The following is a 16,849-nucleotide window of genomic DNA, read 5'->3' as shown; positions in this document are numbered from 1 at the left end:
TCCACACTGAAATTCCCCTCTCACTGCAACCTCCTACTCTTCTGCCTCTCCCTGTCATTCCTACCAAATCTGAGCTTCATCTGTGTCATGACCAGTTCTTCATCTCCTGTCTTTTTTTTTAAGATTTTATTTATTTATTTGACGGAGAGAGACACAGCAAGAGAAGGAACACAAGCAACGAGAGTGAGAGAGGGAGAAGCAGGCTTCCCACTGAGCAGAGAGCCTGATGCGGGGCTTGATCCCAGGACCCTGGGATCATGACCTGAGCCAAAGGCAGATGCTTAACGACTGAGCCACCGGGTGCACCCATCTCCTTTCTATTCTGTCTTTCCTAAAGAGCCTAGATGCCATGATCAGCTATTTCAACAAACCAGCAAAGCAATCTAGACTTCCTCATTGTCCTCCCTCCACTGTTCCTTCTTTTCCAGTCTTTTACCCTTGTTAACAGGACGTCTGTTTTCTTCATTCCAAGGCAATCAAGAGTTATTGACCAAGGGGCGCCTGGGTGGCTCAGTCGTTAAGCGTCTGCCTTCGGCTCAGGTCATGATCCCAGGGTCCTGGGATCGAGTCCCACATCGGGCTCCCTGCTCGGCGGGAAGCCTGCTTCTCCCTCTCCCACTCCCCCTGCTTGTATTCCTGCTCTCGCTGTCTCTCTCTGTCAAATAAATAAATAAAATCTTTACAAAAAAGAGTTATTGACCAAAACCATGGTGATTAGGACTATTACAAATTCATACCCATCTAATCTCAGATCTTTCTTGCTGTTTTGAACCATTGCTATTTTCTATAGTGCTGTTTCCAACCCCATTTTTCCTAGATTCTCTATCCCACCCCACCATCCTTTTTATTCTCAAAAGATTGACCTCAGAAAAGCAAGGCCATTCAATGTGACTTCCCTAAATGTTTAGCTACTTCAAAATCTCTCTGTACATTCTCCTCTAACCTATCCGCCTCTCTTCCTCTTGATCTAATGATCTCCTCTGAGACTTTAATTCTTTCATTATCTCCTCTTTAAAAATGGATAATTACATTTTTATTTTCTCTCAATTAGTCCCTTGCCTTTTCTGAAAACATGCTTGAATCTTTCCTGTTTTCCAAAAAAGAAAATCCTCTGCCGCTTCCTCTTCAATTCATTGCCCTGATGCCCTTCTTTGCTTTACTGTTAAATATTGTTACCACCTCCTCACTCTTTAACCAAATGCCTGCGCAAGGACACACACACACACACACAAGCAGTGGGAGGGGCAGAGAGAGAGGTAAAGAGAGAATCCTCAAGCAGACCCCCTGCCGAGCACAGAGCCCAATGCAGGTGGGGGTGGGGGGTGACACAGGGCCTGATCCCAGGACCCCAAGATCACAACCCAAGTGAAATCAAGACTTGGGTGCTTAACCAGCTGAGCCACCAGGTGCCCCTGTCCTCTCCATCTTTTAGTTTCTCTGTCACTTTTCTCCTGGTTCTTCTCCTTACCCCTTTGATCGTGTGTATCTGTGTCCCTTGCCAACTTTTGCCCAGGTTTCCATCTTGAGGCTCTTTTTTTCTTTCTCCTTTGGTGATCTCATCTACTTCCACAACTTTATTTACATTTATGTGAAGAAGCTTTATTCATAGTTACCTTCTACTTTTCTCCCAAACTCTATGTCTACATTTCCTAGACCTCTAAAATTTTAGCTCTGGAGATCTCAGAGGTCTATAAAGACCTCATTGCCTGGATATCTCCACAAAATGTCTCACTGGTCTTAAAGAGTCAAAATTGAACATCTCATTTTCTGTTCTTTCAATTCCATTCCCAAATTGACTCCTCTTCTTGAATTTATTGTTTCTGCAGTCACCCTGAAGCCAATGGCCTCCTCATTCCCTATATTCACCCAGATGTTAATCTCATAGACTCCATTGCCACAGACCTTCTCAATTAGGTTCACAGTTTTCTACTCTCAACTATCACATTTCTAGTTTAAATCTCAATTATCTCCCACCTAGAATATTGCAGTACACTCCTGGCTAGAGTGCCAGGTCTCTGGTGTCTTTCTGCCTGGAGTTCTGAATTATTTTTATTCATTACCTCCAAATTAATCTTCCTAAAGGGCAGTTCTGATCTACCACTCTCTGGCCTAAAAATCTTAAATGTCTCTGATGGATTACTGAATTATTCACAAGTTCTTAATCCTGGCATTGAAAGCCCTACATATCTGCACTCAATTCTGGTTTTTTTGGCCTTCATTTTGAGCCCTTCACCTAGAATACCCTTCCTTCCTTCATCTTTACTCAGCAAACTGCTAAGTTCTTTAAAACTTATTTCAGGAGTGCCTGGGTGGCTCAGTTGGTTAAGGGTCCCACTGGATTTCAGCTCAGGTCATGAATTACGAGCCCCCCCACTTCAGGCTCTGTGCTGTCCTGGAGCCTGCTTAAGATTCTCTCTCTCTGCCCCGCCCCTCCCCCACCACCGCACTCTCTCTTAAAAAAACAAACAAAACAAAACTTATTTCAAATACCACCTCCCTCATGAAGTCTTTTTTTTTGGGGGGGGGTGGAATCTAAACTGAATTAGTCTTCCTTTGAACCCCTATAAACACTTTAACACTTTTATTTCAATGCTTACCAGATTTTGCTTCTGTAATAATCTGTGCTTCTCAGACTTTTCCAGAAGTACACCTAAGTATTCAGAAAAATAAGCAGATAGCCCCAAGGCTGTCACAAGAAGCTGCCTGGAAAATTAAATTTTATTATGAATTTTGCAGTGTTAATCAGTATTAGACTGTTTGTTTTTATTTTTTATTTTTTTTAAAGATTTTATTTATTTATTTGCGAGAGAGAGAATGAGAGACAGAGAGCACGAGAGGGAGGAGGGTCAGAGGGAGAAGCAGACTCCCCGCCGAGCAGGGAGCCCAATGCGGGACTCGATCCCGGGACTCCAGGATCATGACCTGAGCCGAAGGCAGTCGCTTAACCAACTGAGCCACCCAGGCGCCCCTAGACTGTTTGTTTTTAATATAAAACTGTGGACTAACGCTCCAGTAAGATGTGTCTACAATCTTGTCTCGGGGATTTAGGTTATACCTGGCACACTGTGAAAAGCCTCCCCACATGCCCATTAAACTACGCTTTCTAAAGGCAGAGACTGTCTTACTCTATGCGTACCCCTGTAAAACTAATACGTTACCATCTACACACAAACACTCAAGAAATATTGTTGAACTGTGACTCAGGATACGTTAACTAGTATTAACTGTATTTACTAAACGTTTACCAGGTACCTAGAACTGTGCTTTCCGTTTCAAGGAACTTATTCTCCATGGGCTGACCCTGAACAAGTATAAAACTGTACAGATGCGTTAAATAATGGAACGTAAAGCCATCTGTGCAAGACAACTTGGTTTGGGGTCCCAGTCTCTCCGTTTTCCATACGCCAAGTACATACATTGCAATAGTAATTTGTACCAACTTAAGGTGCACTCTGACCTCCAAATTATTTTCTGGATATTGATAATTTTCTGCTAACACTGAGCAAAGCTTAATCCTCTCCATCTGAAAATGAACGGTCTCCAGCCTTCCTCTCCAGTTTGAAGCTCAGCAAAGCCTTCCGTGCACCGGGTGCTAGCGATGAAGGGAATCTGGTCCCATCAAAGGAGCAAAAATGCCAAACCTAGCAGCGCCGCCCCCTTAAATCCCCCACGGGCTTCCAATTGGTCCTTGGGGCTCACTCTCTTTCCAGATTGGTGTTTCAGCTTGCCCGTCACCTCCAAAGAACCCACCTTTAGCCGGTGACTATTGGTAGATCGTTACGTCATTGCTCCATCTACCCCACTCCCATTGGCTCCCATTGGAAGGGGCGGCTACAACGTCACAGGCAAGGGCCGCCATTTTGACTGAGCAACCCTAGTGACAGGAGCCGAAGCAGCAGCGCAGGTTGTCCCCGTTTCCCCTCCCCCTTCCCTTCTCCGGTTGACTTCCCGGGCCCCCTACACTCCACAGTCCTGGTCCCGCCATGTCCCAGAAACAAGAAGAGGAGAACCCTGCGGAGGAGACCGGCGAGGAGAAGCAGGTGAAATGGAGGGGGTGCGGGCGGGCGAGCCGGGGGCGACTGTGATGGGGCGGGAGACGGTCTCCCACCAGTGCGGATTGGTCGCCATGGTCTCAAGCTCTGCAGGGGTTGGCCACTTCTTGCATCACGCCGGGTGAGCTTCAACACAGCTTGCAGCTCTGGCGCTGATTAGTTGGGCCCACTGTCAGTCACTGCCGTGCTCTTCCTGATTGGCCAATAGGCCTACCGCTCTGCTCATTGAAGCTGTGCTATCATTGGCCAAGCTTGGGCGCGGGGCGGGTGTTTGGAAAGACTGGGTGAATGAAAGGGGACTGGTGGTACCGGGAAGCGATGTGTGTTATTGGTTAATGGGGGCAAATGACCCAACAACCAGGCCGGGGCCCGCATCAGAAAAATAGAGGTGGAGGTAGAGACGTTTAAAAGACCAGCACTGGGAGAAGGGAGAAGAAGTAATTATAATCATGGCTAGTTTAAGGCGGCAACTTTCTCAAGAGACCTATTTTGACATTTGGGGATGGTCGGTTGCCCATCCTCAGGCACGAACGAATAGGCTTGAAGAGGACTAGAGTTTCATACAGAATAATGGAGGTTAAACCTAGAAAAGACACCAAAAGAGTCGTGACAAGAATGACGCCACCGTCTTTCCACCACCACCCCGACTTCCAAGGCAGTGGGACTTAGTTCATCCACAATTCTGTGATGAAAAAACCCCAAGTAAACCTCTTCTTGTGGCTTGTATTTGACTTACAACATTTAGTCCTGGGCTCAGGGATTCATGAAAGGCACCTGGTTATAACTGTGCCGGATTGTCAAGGGAAGGGAATATAGTTCCATTAAAAAAAGCCACAAGTTTGGTTTTAGGTCCTTGTAAAAAGTCACCAAAGAAAAGAGCATCAGGGCCACAAAAAGCAAGAAGAGAGTAATAACAACAGTGTGAGCCTCCTGCAAACCAATTGCATGCTCTTGGCATGTTCCCCAAACTTCCATCATTTACCCCATTTGGGAAGGTGTTTACTTTTGGGCAACAACTGTGGGTAAATACTAGTGAACCTCCTGTATCTTAATTTTCCCGAGGTTAAAAATAGTGTCATTTTCATCTTTGTTTACCTGTCACCTTCCTACCTAATGTTTATGGAAATGCTGAAGCGATGTTCATTACTAGGGTGGAGATTTTTGGAGAAGGCCACACAGCTCTAGTCTCTCCGTAGAGAGACTTATCAGATGACTACCTTAGACTCTGGATAAGAAGGAACATCTCAGTAGAATTATCCCCTTTGATTTTCTTTTTGACCTGTACTGTGTGTTAGGGACAGCCAGGGAACTTTCCTGCTCATCTTGGGTCACCAGAAGCCCTGGTTAGCTCTTTTCTCTCTTTGTCTTCCCTAACTTCTGTGCTGAATGGGCTATGGTTTGCTCTTGATTGAAGTATTTTGTTTAGGTGTTATCTTTAACCCAATACTCCCAAGTCACTGAGGTGGTTCCTTGGGCATAGTGTGAGAAGCAGCTTGTTTTTTTGTTTGTTTGTTTGTTTGTTTCCTCACAATACAGTCGTCTTGAGCTTCAGGGATTTGAACAAAGGTCTAGCTATATTTAGGAGCAGAATAGAGCCAGTATGTTCACAAGAGGGTGGACTTCTAGGAAAAGTTGATAGTATAAAAGTTATTAGATATTAGAAGCAGTTGCTTCTGGGGCGCCTGGGTGGCTCAGTTGGTTAAGAAGCAGTTGCTTCTCAGTTTTTAATTTAATTGGCCCATTTGTTTCCTCCAGGACACACAGGAGAAAGAAGGTATTCTCCCTGAGAGAGCCGAGGAGGCAAAGCTAAAGGCCAAATATCCAAGCCTAGGACAAAAGCCTGGAGGCTCCGACTTCCTCATGAAGAGACTCCAGAAAGGGGTATGGGACGCAATCTCTTATCCTTTTACTTTGGAGCCAAAGGGGGCTTTAGGGATGAGAACTGTAGAGCTTCTCCTGAATGCTTATCTGGAGGTTTTGTTGTTGGGCAGTAGTAGAGAGGAATCAGAAACTTGTAAAGAGCAAGGCAAATAATTATAAATCCCTGATATGGTATCATACAGGATATTAAGGCTTAATGTTGAGACATTTGGGTATGGGGACATTGGGGGATTGAGGGAAAGAAGGACATTAGAAACTGAAATAATGACTCCTCCGGGCATTTGTGTGTTTAGATGGTGGGAGTTTTAGGACTGCACTTTCTAAGATTAGAGCTAAATTTTGGGGTGCATGATTTCAAAAAAAGATCAAACCATCTGTCCTGTAGATTTCTTCAACTTGAAATGAATAGATTTCTTCAGACCCTTGAAATTAGTATCAGCCATTAACTATACTCCCTCAAGAGACTTATATTTCCATCCATAGTGGTCCTCCTTACCAAGGGAGGATCTGCCTTCATAGCCATCTAATTCCTGATCAGGTTTCTCTGTCCCCAGATGTTCCTAAAACTAACTGAGGGATTGTAAGTCATTAAACTGGAGTGTGTTCCTAGGTGTGGATGAAATGGACAGTAAAACAGATCCCTGTGGAGAGTCCTAGTTATTGAGTCTTAGTCACAGATGATGATGTGATGCTGATTTGCAGTTTACCTTGCTGTAGGCAAGGCAGGCGTGGGCAGGCTGTCACAGCCATGGAACATGTGTGGGAGCAGTGGGAGTCAGAGGAAAAGTACATTATCCTCATGAACAAGCCCAGTTTCTATTCATGGTCTGAGGGAATCATTTTTAATTTTGAGGTTGTTGAATTGAGGTTGATCTCCTGCTGGTTGCTAGGATAGCCCCAGATTGACGATTCTTTATATCTTACCATTTATTTCCTCAGCACCAAGTCCATTGGAGACTGACCGGTCCCAAGTAAGCCTTTATGAATAATCAGTAATTTGGTTGAACTATCCTGTACTGATGGGTGTATAAAGGATGTAGGGGCTGTCTCTTAACTCCTAAAATCTATACCGTAGCTAGGAAACTGCTTACATACCCGAAAAGGTCAGAACACATTGGGGAGAAGACATAAGTACATGTAATTAATGCTAAACTATGTGTGCCTGAGGTTAATCAAGGAGCACTGGAAAGATCTAAGTTGATGAGGGTTTATAATGGATGAGAGTCTCCTTGCCTTTGAGGTAGGCCAGAGTTCCTCACTCACTTAAACATCCCTCTTGTTTCTTAGCAAAAGTACTTTGACTCAGGAGACTACAACATGGCCAAAGCCAAGATGAAGAATAAGCAGCTGCCAAGTGCAGGACCAGACAAGAACCTGGTGACTGGTGATCACATCCCCACCCCACAGGATCTGCCCCAGAGAAAGTCCTCGCTCGTCACCAGCAAGCTTGCGGGGTAACCTGGGCCCCCCCGTCCCCTTCCTCACCCACTGGACTTTTATATATCATAGGCAGGGATGGAATGAGCGCCTAGTTAGCTCTTTTCAGCTTGCTAGCCAGAAATGACTGTGATTCTGCTGGGGGCTTCTGAGAAGGTGATGTGGGTTGGAAAGGGGTTCTGAGTTCATTTCTTTGATTAAATTGAGATTTCCACACCCTCACTGTAGCCCAGGTACATTTGACCTGATGAGAATGACCAGAGACTAAGATTGGATAATGCTGCAAATGCTTTTTTTCCTATTGTATGAGAAACTGGGGAGATGTGATTTTTTCCTTTTGGAAGAGCATATCCCCAGATTGGTTAGGCAAGCCTTGGGAATAATTTGGTAGGTTTACATCCAGAGGCTAACCTGACATAGTTGGGAAAGGTAGATTGAATGAGATCTGTTTTCTGTGCTTCTAAGTGTTTTTTCCCTTAGGCTGCTATTGCTTCGTGTTTCCATTATGGCAGGTTTAGAGAATCCTCAAAAAGAAAAAGTGATTTGCTTTCCTAAAACTACAATGCCCACTTAACCTCCCTTACCCAGTGAGTGTCTTTGACAGTTTGCCCTGGCTCTTAAGTAATGTAAAGATTGGAGAACATCATTTACATGAAATGGGCACCTTCTCTCTCTCTTCCAGCATGTTGCTTTTGCAAGTATGGGGTAGTGGAAAGAGCACTGGGTTTGGAGTTAAGATATCTGGGTTCCAGTTGCACTCTGTCTGAGCAGAACTGATGTATAACCTTGGTCAAGTCATTTAACCTCTATGGATTTCTATTTCCTCATCTGTAAAAGAGCTGAATGTAGATAAGATTGATTCAAATTTTAAAAATCATATAACTGCCAGCTGAAAAAAAGTCTTTGGTATTCATTGTAAAACTAAGTGAGGAAGACCTGTGGATGAGCCTGCAGAGGGGAACTGTCTGAAGACTACATGGGGAGAGAGGACATTGAGATTTCGGAGTTATAAATTCAGTCAGGAGGGCCTCATAAGTATCATGGTCTAAAGGGTCAAGGAAAAAGTTTTAAGAAGCTAGCTTCTATGGAAACTTTGTGCCTTTGCCCCCCCCCCCCCCCCCCCCCCCCCCGCCGGCCTCCAGTCTGGACCTTTGCTGCTAAAAAGCTGCTCTGGCAGCCCAGCTGTGGGCCTGAGGACACATGCTCAGTCACGCACATGTGGTGGAGTCCCACGTTTGAGATGTAATCAGATGTCAGGGATAGCATTGTTAGGGAGAACAGAAGAAAAGGGACAAGCTGAAGCCAGCCTCCGGGCCTTGGTACTATGGCTGGGCTAGAGCAGCATGTTCTTAGGAGATGATTCACCTGGGAGGAAGCTGGTGGGGGAAGGTGGTCAGGGAGAGAGAAATCTCTAAGAAATCTCTGCCTTCCTAGAGCTCAGTAACTCAGCTGCCTTCCTAGAGCTCAGTAACTCAAGCTCATTGCAGCTTGAGAAGCAGCAATGCAGATTCATGAATAGGTAGAGGAGAGGGGTGCAGGTGGCCAGCACCTTCGGTCTATTTAACTTGGCCTGAATCCTCCTCCCAGTTAGGACAGAGAGGGCCACGGGGAGAACTAATTGCAAGAGGGCAAGATTCTATAATCCTCTCTTGCCCTTTCACCTCATAAACTCTGATATGCCAAACATTTGGCCTGATGAGAATGACCATGAACTTGCTAATGCGCACGCGGGGTGATGGCAGGTGTGTATACTTCTTTCCTGGCCGGCCATTCACTTTTCAGGCTATTGCTCAGATTGGATAGGAGAGAGTTGGTGAGGAAGGAATGGAGAGAGCAGGATCCCTGGATTCCCTGGCCCCCAGACTCCTTTGACTGTCACTTGTAATTGTATATAATTTTTGTGTTTCTTGCACCATTACTCATGCTGTCTTCCTTAGTCTAAAGTCCATGTGGGAAGGGGAAAATGCTGAACATCCTTGTATAGTTTCCTCAACTGTCCGAGCCATGTTGTACATAGATATGTCATGTTATTATATATATAAATATATATATAATTTTGTACGTTTTCTTCATCTCCGATCTTCTCGAATTTTGTACTTTTTTCTTTTCTGTCTGAGCTGCTTTCTCTATTGGTCATTTGAATCCTCAAGACTGAGGTCACAGTCTGTTTTTTTAGTAAGGAATAGAAGAAATAGAGAAATCAGAAAACTGTTGGTCCCGCTCGCTCCCTCTCTACCTGGTCATCTTCAAGGCTGAGAAAACAAAGAAACAAGCCACATTCTGTATTTGCCGCCTGTTTCCACAGCATGAAATACATCACTTCCATGGCAAGAAGGCTCATTCCCAAATCCAAATCCAAATCGCTTCGATTAAACCTGGATTATTAAATCCACTCAGAACAGCCTGTGTACTGCCGGGCCCTGGCTTCCATGCCATCGCCTCCTCATCACTGGGTGCCCCCGTCAGCCTCTGCTGCTGCACGTGCCTATGCCATGCCTGTGGAAGCAGGCCTGCTCCAAGCCAGGCAGCCTGAGCCCCTGCAAACCTCCAATTACTTTGATCTTGTCTAAAGAATTTTCTGTACTGTTTTCATGGCCATCTCCAGAAAGACAGAGAACACTGTTTTATAGATAGAAAAACCCTGAAATTCTCTCTCTCTCCTTCTCTCTCTTCCCCTCCTCCCTTTCCTCCCTCTTTCCCCCTTCTCTCTCTCTCTCTCTTCCTGTCTCTCCCTCTCCTCCCTCTCCCCTCCCCCCTCCCCCTCCTCTCTCATCTGTCTCTCTGTCTCTCTCAGACTCTGCGGATCGGATTCAGGCTTGTGCCAGGTAGCCTAATGATTGTTGAGTATGGAAGAGTCACGGGGTAGGGACTGGGATGGAACTTCGGGTTTTTTCCCTTATTACTTGACAGTGTTTTTTCTTCTTCTGTGTTCGTCCGCAGCGGCCAAGTTGAATGATGTTGCCCGGGGCTCCGCCAGATCCTGAGACGCTGCCCTCCTGGGTCCTGTGCTGGCTCCTGCCCCTCCCTGCTTTTGCAGCCAGGGGTCAGGAGGTGGCTCGGGCGCGGGCTGGAGAGGCAGAAGCCCCTGCCCAGCGGTGTCCCAGCGCATGGGGCCCCTTGGGCTGAGCACCAAGACCCTGAACCTTTTTTGTTTTACCTTTTTTCCAAATAACTGTTGGGAGAAATCTCAGTGAAATCCTGGCGGGGATGGGAGGGGGTGGGTGGGGCGCGGGTGTGGTGTTTGAGAGGGTGGGGTGGGAAATTTGGGGGGGGATATGAAATAGGCCTTGGAGTTGATAAAAACATGCCTGACTATTCTCCTTCCTAACCATGTGGCTGGTGTGGGATGGGTGTGAGGGCGAGGAGTGGAGTAGACTCCAGATGAGGAGTTCCAATTCAGCTCTGTAGAGAAATGCCTTGTTTGCTTGGATGTGGCTGGGGATCTGGTGTCAGATAAAAGAAACTGTCCGTCTAAATATGACAGATGCAAACAGCTCCTCTGGTTCTGCAGAGCAAGCTGAGAACACAATTAATGTTAATTGTTCGTTGAAAAAAGTGCTGTCCTTGAAATAGATTTACTGTGGGGAGAAGGGCAGTGAGTGTGGGGAAAGGGGGCCATGAGCATGGGGAGCCCCACAGAGCCCAGGAGACTTTTTCAGTATTTGAAATAAAAAAAAAAGAAGACAACCCACAAAAAAACACAACCCAGAAATACTCTGAAGCAGTTGGTGTGTTTTATTGGGGTTTGGGGAAAGGGAAGAAAATGAAACTGAAGACACCATTCAGGGGAGAAGCTGGTGTGGAGCCCTGAGTTCTAAGGAACCGGGGCCCTTAATAGGGGATGTGACTGGGCTTCCCACTTCCATCACTCAGGGAGAGCGAGGAGGGATGTTAGCATATAGATCTGGGCTTTTCCTGACTCCCGTCTATCCTTTTGTTTCTGTAGCTAATGTAGAAGATGCATCAACCTCAGGTTTTGGCTCACAAAATGAAGAATTTGATCTAAATAGTTTATTAACACCTAGAGCTTAGTTCAGGCTAAGCAAAAAAGAGACGCCCACTCTTCCTTTTCCCTTTCAGTCTTCCATTCCTTCACAAGTTCTCATGTCTGTGAAGGAGAAATGTGACCTCTAGTAATAAGCCAAAAGGAACTCAAGCCTTTTTGCTTGTGGCCAGCAGGAGGCAGAGTGACTTCTTTCCTCCCCACCTCCCAAGCATCAACTGCAAGAAGTTACAAACTGCTTGTGAATGTATTATAGAAAAGAATGTTACCAACAAACTCACACCTGTCTCCCCGACACACACCAACATTGACATGTGTCTCTTTGCCTATTTTGCCCAACTTTGAGGAGAGTATATTATATTTTCCCAAATGTGATTGGCTTCTCAAATGAGTATGCATCAAGGAAGATAAACAAGGTCCAGTAGACATAGATATTCCAGAGAACTCTCCATCTTATTGAAGGGGAAGGGCACTTCTAAACTGGACTAGGACTCATTCTTAATGATCCTTAATCAGAAGTTTTCCAAATATGTTTTCAGCTACTCAGGATGTTACTAACTTGCGCTCTCCTGATTTAGCCAGGGGATTGTGATGCCTCCCAACCACTGGCCTTTCTGAGTGAGCCCGTGGTATGGAGATACATTAAAAACATTCCCTACTTTTGTGGGGTTTATTGTCTTTGTGGAAGAAAAGCTATGCAAAAGTTCACATGCTTCAGAAGTTATAAACTCAAAGCAAGGAGCTACACATACACAAATTAGTAGAATGTTTACTGTGGTGGGGTTAGTGAGTCTTCTCAACCCTCCTATTCCCCTTAAACCAATCCCATGACTTCTGAGCATGCCATCCCTAGTGTATGTTTGCCATCCCTAATGGCTGGGGAGTGAGATCAGTGAGGCTGAATGTGGGGGCATCATTCAGTGCAGTTTCGTTTTTAATACAGGTAAAGTTGAAGTATAGAAATAAATTACTTATAAGGTGGCAAAGTGAGTTCGCTGAAGAGCTTGAGATAGTATCTAGGCTTTTTTTTTTTTTTTTTTAAGAAGGCTCCACGCTGGGCATGGAGCCCAGCCCTGGGCTTGAACTCAGGACCCTGAGATCAAGACCTGAGCTGAGATCAAGAGTCGGACGCTCAACTAACTGAGCCACCCAGGCGTCCCATATCTAGGCTTTTATATGACTTTTCCATTATTCCTGGTTTTCCTGGTCCTTAGTTTTAAGCTGTAGTCTTAGGAATCCTGGGTGCCAAGAAAGGATTGTGGCAATCTCTATTGTGGTGTAAAACCTTGCCATTCCTTCTCCCTCACTCCCATACTGCGGGGCCACGCAACCAGAACAGACTGCTCTGCACTGCTCCAAATGGCGATTCCTGCCCATATTCCAGAGTGGAGTCAAGAGTTCTTCCATTCCTCCCAACATGGCTGAGTGATGATTCTGCTGACAAGCCTCTCAGCCATCTGATACATAGGGTGGCAGGGACGAAGTCACCATGATTCTTGTCCAGCAGCATTTATTTTGAGCTAATGTAGCCTGGGCATGGAAAATGCAGGCAAAAGCAAGCTAACTTGGGAGAGTCACCGTTGAGAATATCTGCAGTGAGCAAGCAGCCCTCGGGTGTGTAGTGCCCTCTGCTGGGCCTTTGAGGGGGTTACCAAGGAAAGTGAAGCGAAGCTGTGACAGAGGCATACAAATAAATGCAAATTCATGTAGTTCTACACGGAATGCCAAGAGCCAAGGGAAGGAGAGTCAGGAGAGGAGTTGTTAGCTGAAATTTTCTTAGAGATGGGGGACTTACTAATGATCAGGTGAGGCCTCCCATGCTTGGGCAAGAATATGTTCATTCACATGTAACTGTTGAACACACTTTGCAATCAGAAATATTAGCTATTGTTGGGCAGATAGTGTAAGAAATGGTGTCTGCCCTGGAGGAACTTGAAGCCTCATTGAGACAAAACTTCTACATATGATGCAAGACTGCATAGCATCAGTCAGGCTGTGGTAAAAGAATTCTGAGGGGTGCCTGGGTGGCGCAGTCGGTTAAGCGACGAACTCTTGGTTCCGGCTCAGGTCGTGATCTTAGGGTCATGAGATTGAGCCGTGTGTCAGGCTCCATGCTCAGTTCAGAGTCCGCTTGGGTTTTCTCTCTCGCTCTCTCTTTCAAATAAATAAATCTTTTTAAAAAAAAATCTCAGGGGCACCTGGGTGGCTCAGTCGGTTAAGGGTCTGCCTTTGGCTCAGGTCATGATCCTAGGGTACTGGGATCAAGCCCCACATTGGGTTCCTTGCTCAGTGGGGAGCCTGCTTCTCCCTCTCCCTCTGCCTTCTGCTCCCCCTGCTTGTGTGTGCTTTCTCTCTGTCAAATAAATAAATAAAATCTTAAAAAATTCCCAGAAGGGAAAATCCAAAGGGCTGGAATCATTAGGTAAATATTACTGGTGGAAATGGAAATTGAACTGGGCCTTGAAAGTTGGATAGTACTTAAATAGTCCAGTTCGAGGGGCACTAGGTGGCACAGTCGGTTAAGCCTCTGACTCTTGATTTCGGCTCAGGTCGGGAGATCTAGCCCCAGGTCAGGCTCCATGCTCCGCATGGAATCCGCTTAAGACTTTCCCTCTCCCTCTGCCCCTGCCCTGTCTCTCTCTAAAAATAAATAAATCTTCAAAAAAATAATAAATGAATAGTCCAGTTCAGTTACTTAATAAGAGCCCAAAATATGCCAGGCACTGTGCTAAAATATAAGTGATATGTGGGTGCTTTCTTTTTCCACATGAAGAAACCATACTATATTGTTAAACTTGGGTCGTAGAGGCCTAGCTACGTAGAGAAAGAGGGATGAGTAAATAATTGCTAAATGTTTTGAGTACTTAGGATGTGTCAAGCCCCATGCTACGTGCTTAACTTACACCCTCTCATTTATTCCTCACAGCAGTTCTATGAGTAGGCAGTCAGACTGCTGCCATTATACAAGTGAGGAAACTAAAACAATAACTTGCCCAAGTCACACAGCTTCTGAGAGTGGAGGCAGGAGTCACTCCAATGCCTACAAGGGGTTCAGGAAAGAGTAATCAGGAATACTTTCATGGAGTAAGTTCTGAGAGAGGAGCAGGATTTCTCCAGAAAGATAAGGTGATCAGGGGCCTTTTGGTAGACAGACCAACACTTAGACAGGATGAGACAGTGTGGAATGGGTGGTGCTTCAGCAGCAGTATTGGGTCCTAGGGAGTGGCTGGTCCAAGGCCAAGAAGGCAGGCAGGAGCGAGGTTACAGAGGATATGGCAGGCAGGCAGGCCCAGGGACCTCTGAGGGGATGGCAGAGAAAAGACCTGGTCAGATCTGTGTTTTAGGTAGGTTACTGCCAAATTGTGTGAAGGGCTTTAAATTAAAGGTGAAGTATTTAGGGATGGGCTGGTTCTAGTGTCAAGCTGTCTGGTTTTAAATTCTGATTTTGACATATTTTGGTAACTCAGGACAAGTTTCCTAAACTCTGTTTGCTTCAGTTTATTTATTTGTAAAATAGGAATGATGTGGTACCTACCATAAAGGGTGGTTGTGCTGATTAAACAAAATAAGGCGTGTAAAGCCCTTCAGGGATGTAACAGCACCTAAGAAATGGTTTCTGCCCTCAAGGCGCTTACAGACTATAGGGGGATGTGATAAAGACGGGTAGGCAGACAGAATACAAGATGGGAAAGATGGGATAAGCACAAAATGCTCTGAAAGCACTCACCTAATTTGGGAGGTGGAAGAATAGTCAGGAAGATCCTTTCACAGAAAGTAGCTTGTAAGCTGAAATCTGATGGAGTAGTAGGACATGGTCATGTAAAGGGGTTAGATTGGGAAAGGGGGTCTTCCAAATGGAAGGACAGCATGTGAAAAGATTTAGAGGTATTGTGTTCTGGGAACTTAAAATAATTGAGGGACACGTGGATGGCTCAGTCAGTTGAGTGTCCGACTTCTGGTTTCTGCTTGGCTCATGATCTCAGGGTCATGAGATCGGGCCCACTCAGTGGGGAGTCTGCTGGAGATTTTTTTTCTCTCTCCCTCTGCCCTCCCCCCTGCTCGTGCACTCTCTTTCTCTCTCTAAAATAAATAAATCTTTAAAAAATAATAATAATTGAGAGTAGCTGTAGCATACCAAACAGCAGATGGGGTGCAAAGAAATGGGTGGAGGGAGGGGAGAGTCCGATCACAAAGGGCCCTTTGGACTTGATCCTGGAGGCAATGAGAAGCTGCTGAGATTTTAAGCAAGGTAATGACATGATCAGATTGGCTCTTTAGAATAATCTTTCTGACCACGGTGTGGGCAAGAGACTGGAGAGGGTAAAATTGATGTATTTAGAGGGGCTGTTAACAGGATGGAAAAGTTAAGGGATTTGGTTGTTATGAAGGGAAAGATGATGATTCAGTTTGTGGCATAATAAATTCGAAGTAGCAATGCAACACCTAAGTGCGGACACTCCACTTAGTTAACTGTTACCATGGGCTAGTTATGAGTAAGATAGACTATTGTGTTGCTACAGATTAGGAACTAAAGAAGGTAAGGACAGTGGGGATGAAGAAGAGTGGACAAATCAAGAAATACACGGAAAGTACAATCAGCAGAACTTGATGGGGGGGCGGGGTGTGCAACTTGGGAAGAGACAGGACTCTAATAAAAAATTCCTAGGTTTCTGGCCTGGGTTACTGGGTAAAGGATGATGTCATAACCTAGAGAGACACTACTACTGGAAGAGCAAGTTTAAAAAGGAAGATAATGAGTTCAGTGTTGCAGAAGGGATGATATGAGGTGCCTCTAGGACATCCAAGAGTAGATGACTGGGAAGTTACTGGATTTATGAGTCTAGAGGTTGGAGAAGTCAAAATAGGAAACTCCACTAAGTGGAGTGTCCGCACTTAGGTGTTGCATTTAACACTAATGACCATGGAAGTGAAAGCATATAGAGCAGAAAGACTGGAGGGCTGACCCTGATGAAAGCTAACATGTGGGGTGCCTGGGTGGCTCAGTGGTTAAGCGTCTGCCTTTGGCTCAGGTCATGATCCCAGGTGGGATCAAGCCCCGCGTCGGGCTCCCTGCTCGGTGGGAAGCCTGCTTCTCCCTCTCCCGCTCCCCCTGCTTGTGTTCCCTCTCTCGCTGTGTCTCTTTCTGTCAAATAAGTAAATAAAATACTAAAAAAAAAAAAAAGAAAGAAAGCTAACATGTGAAGGGAATAAAGAAAAGGGCCCAACAAAATAGGAGAATCAGGAAGATGTGCCCAGTGACAAAGTTTATTCTAAGAACTGGGTCGGTCAATAATGTAAAATGCTATTGGAGGTTGATGAAGCAAAAAATTAGACTATCTCACCTCTGTAATAAAAATTACCCAAAAGGGCGCCTGGGTGGCTCAGTCATTAAGCGTCTGCCTTCGGCTCAGGTCGTGATCCCAGGGTCCTGGGATCAAGTCCCGCATCGGGCTCTCTGCGGGAAGCCTGCTTCTCC

The 16,849-nt window shown here is 45.5% G+C and overlaps 1 protein-coding gene across 1 annotated transcript; it reads left to right on the top strand.

Moving 5' to 3' along the window:
* The first annotated feature begins 3,838 nt into the window (after positions 1-3,838).
* Positions 3,839-16,563, top strand: ENSA (endosulfine alpha). The gene is made up of 4 exons (XM_045896710.3): positions 3,839-4,040; positions 5,808-5,933; positions 7,221-7,387; positions 10,311-16,563. The coding sequence occupies exons 1-4, from the start codon at positions 3,984-3,986 to the stop codon at positions 10,324-10,326; spliced, it is 366 nt and encodes a 121-aa protein (XP_045752666.1). The 5' UTR covers positions 3,839-3,983; the 3' UTR covers positions 10,327-16,563.
* The last annotated feature ends 286 nt before the right edge of the window (positions 16,564-16,849 follow it).

The sequence above is a fragment of the Mirounga angustirostris genome, unplaced genomic scaffold (genome assembly GCF_029215605.1).
Source record: "Mirounga angustirostris isolate CCGP_5_RB_7025 unplaced genomic scaffold, mMirAng1.0.hap1 SCAF_4, whole genome shotgun sequence".
In the NCBI taxonomy this organism is placed as follows: Eukaryota; Metazoa; Chordata; class Mammalia; order Carnivora; family Phocidae; genus Mirounga; species Mirounga angustirostris.
This window is presented reverse-complemented; position numbering and strand designations above follow the sequence as displayed.

Excerpts from the sequence above, each read along its gene's own strand:
- ENSA (XM_045896710.3), top strand. The coding sequence starts at position 3,984 with ATGTCCCAGAAACAAGAAGAGGAGAACCCTGCGGAGGAGACCGGCGAG. Across the intron at positions 4,041-5,807 it reads AGACCGGCGAGGAGAAGCAG|GACACACAGGAGAAAGAAGG; the intron begins GTGAAATGGAGG and ends TGTTTCCTCCAG. Across the intron at positions 5,934-7,220 it reads TGAAGAGACTCCAGAAAGGG|CAAAAGTACTTTGACTCAGG; the intron begins GTATGGGACGCA and ends CTTGTTTCTTAG.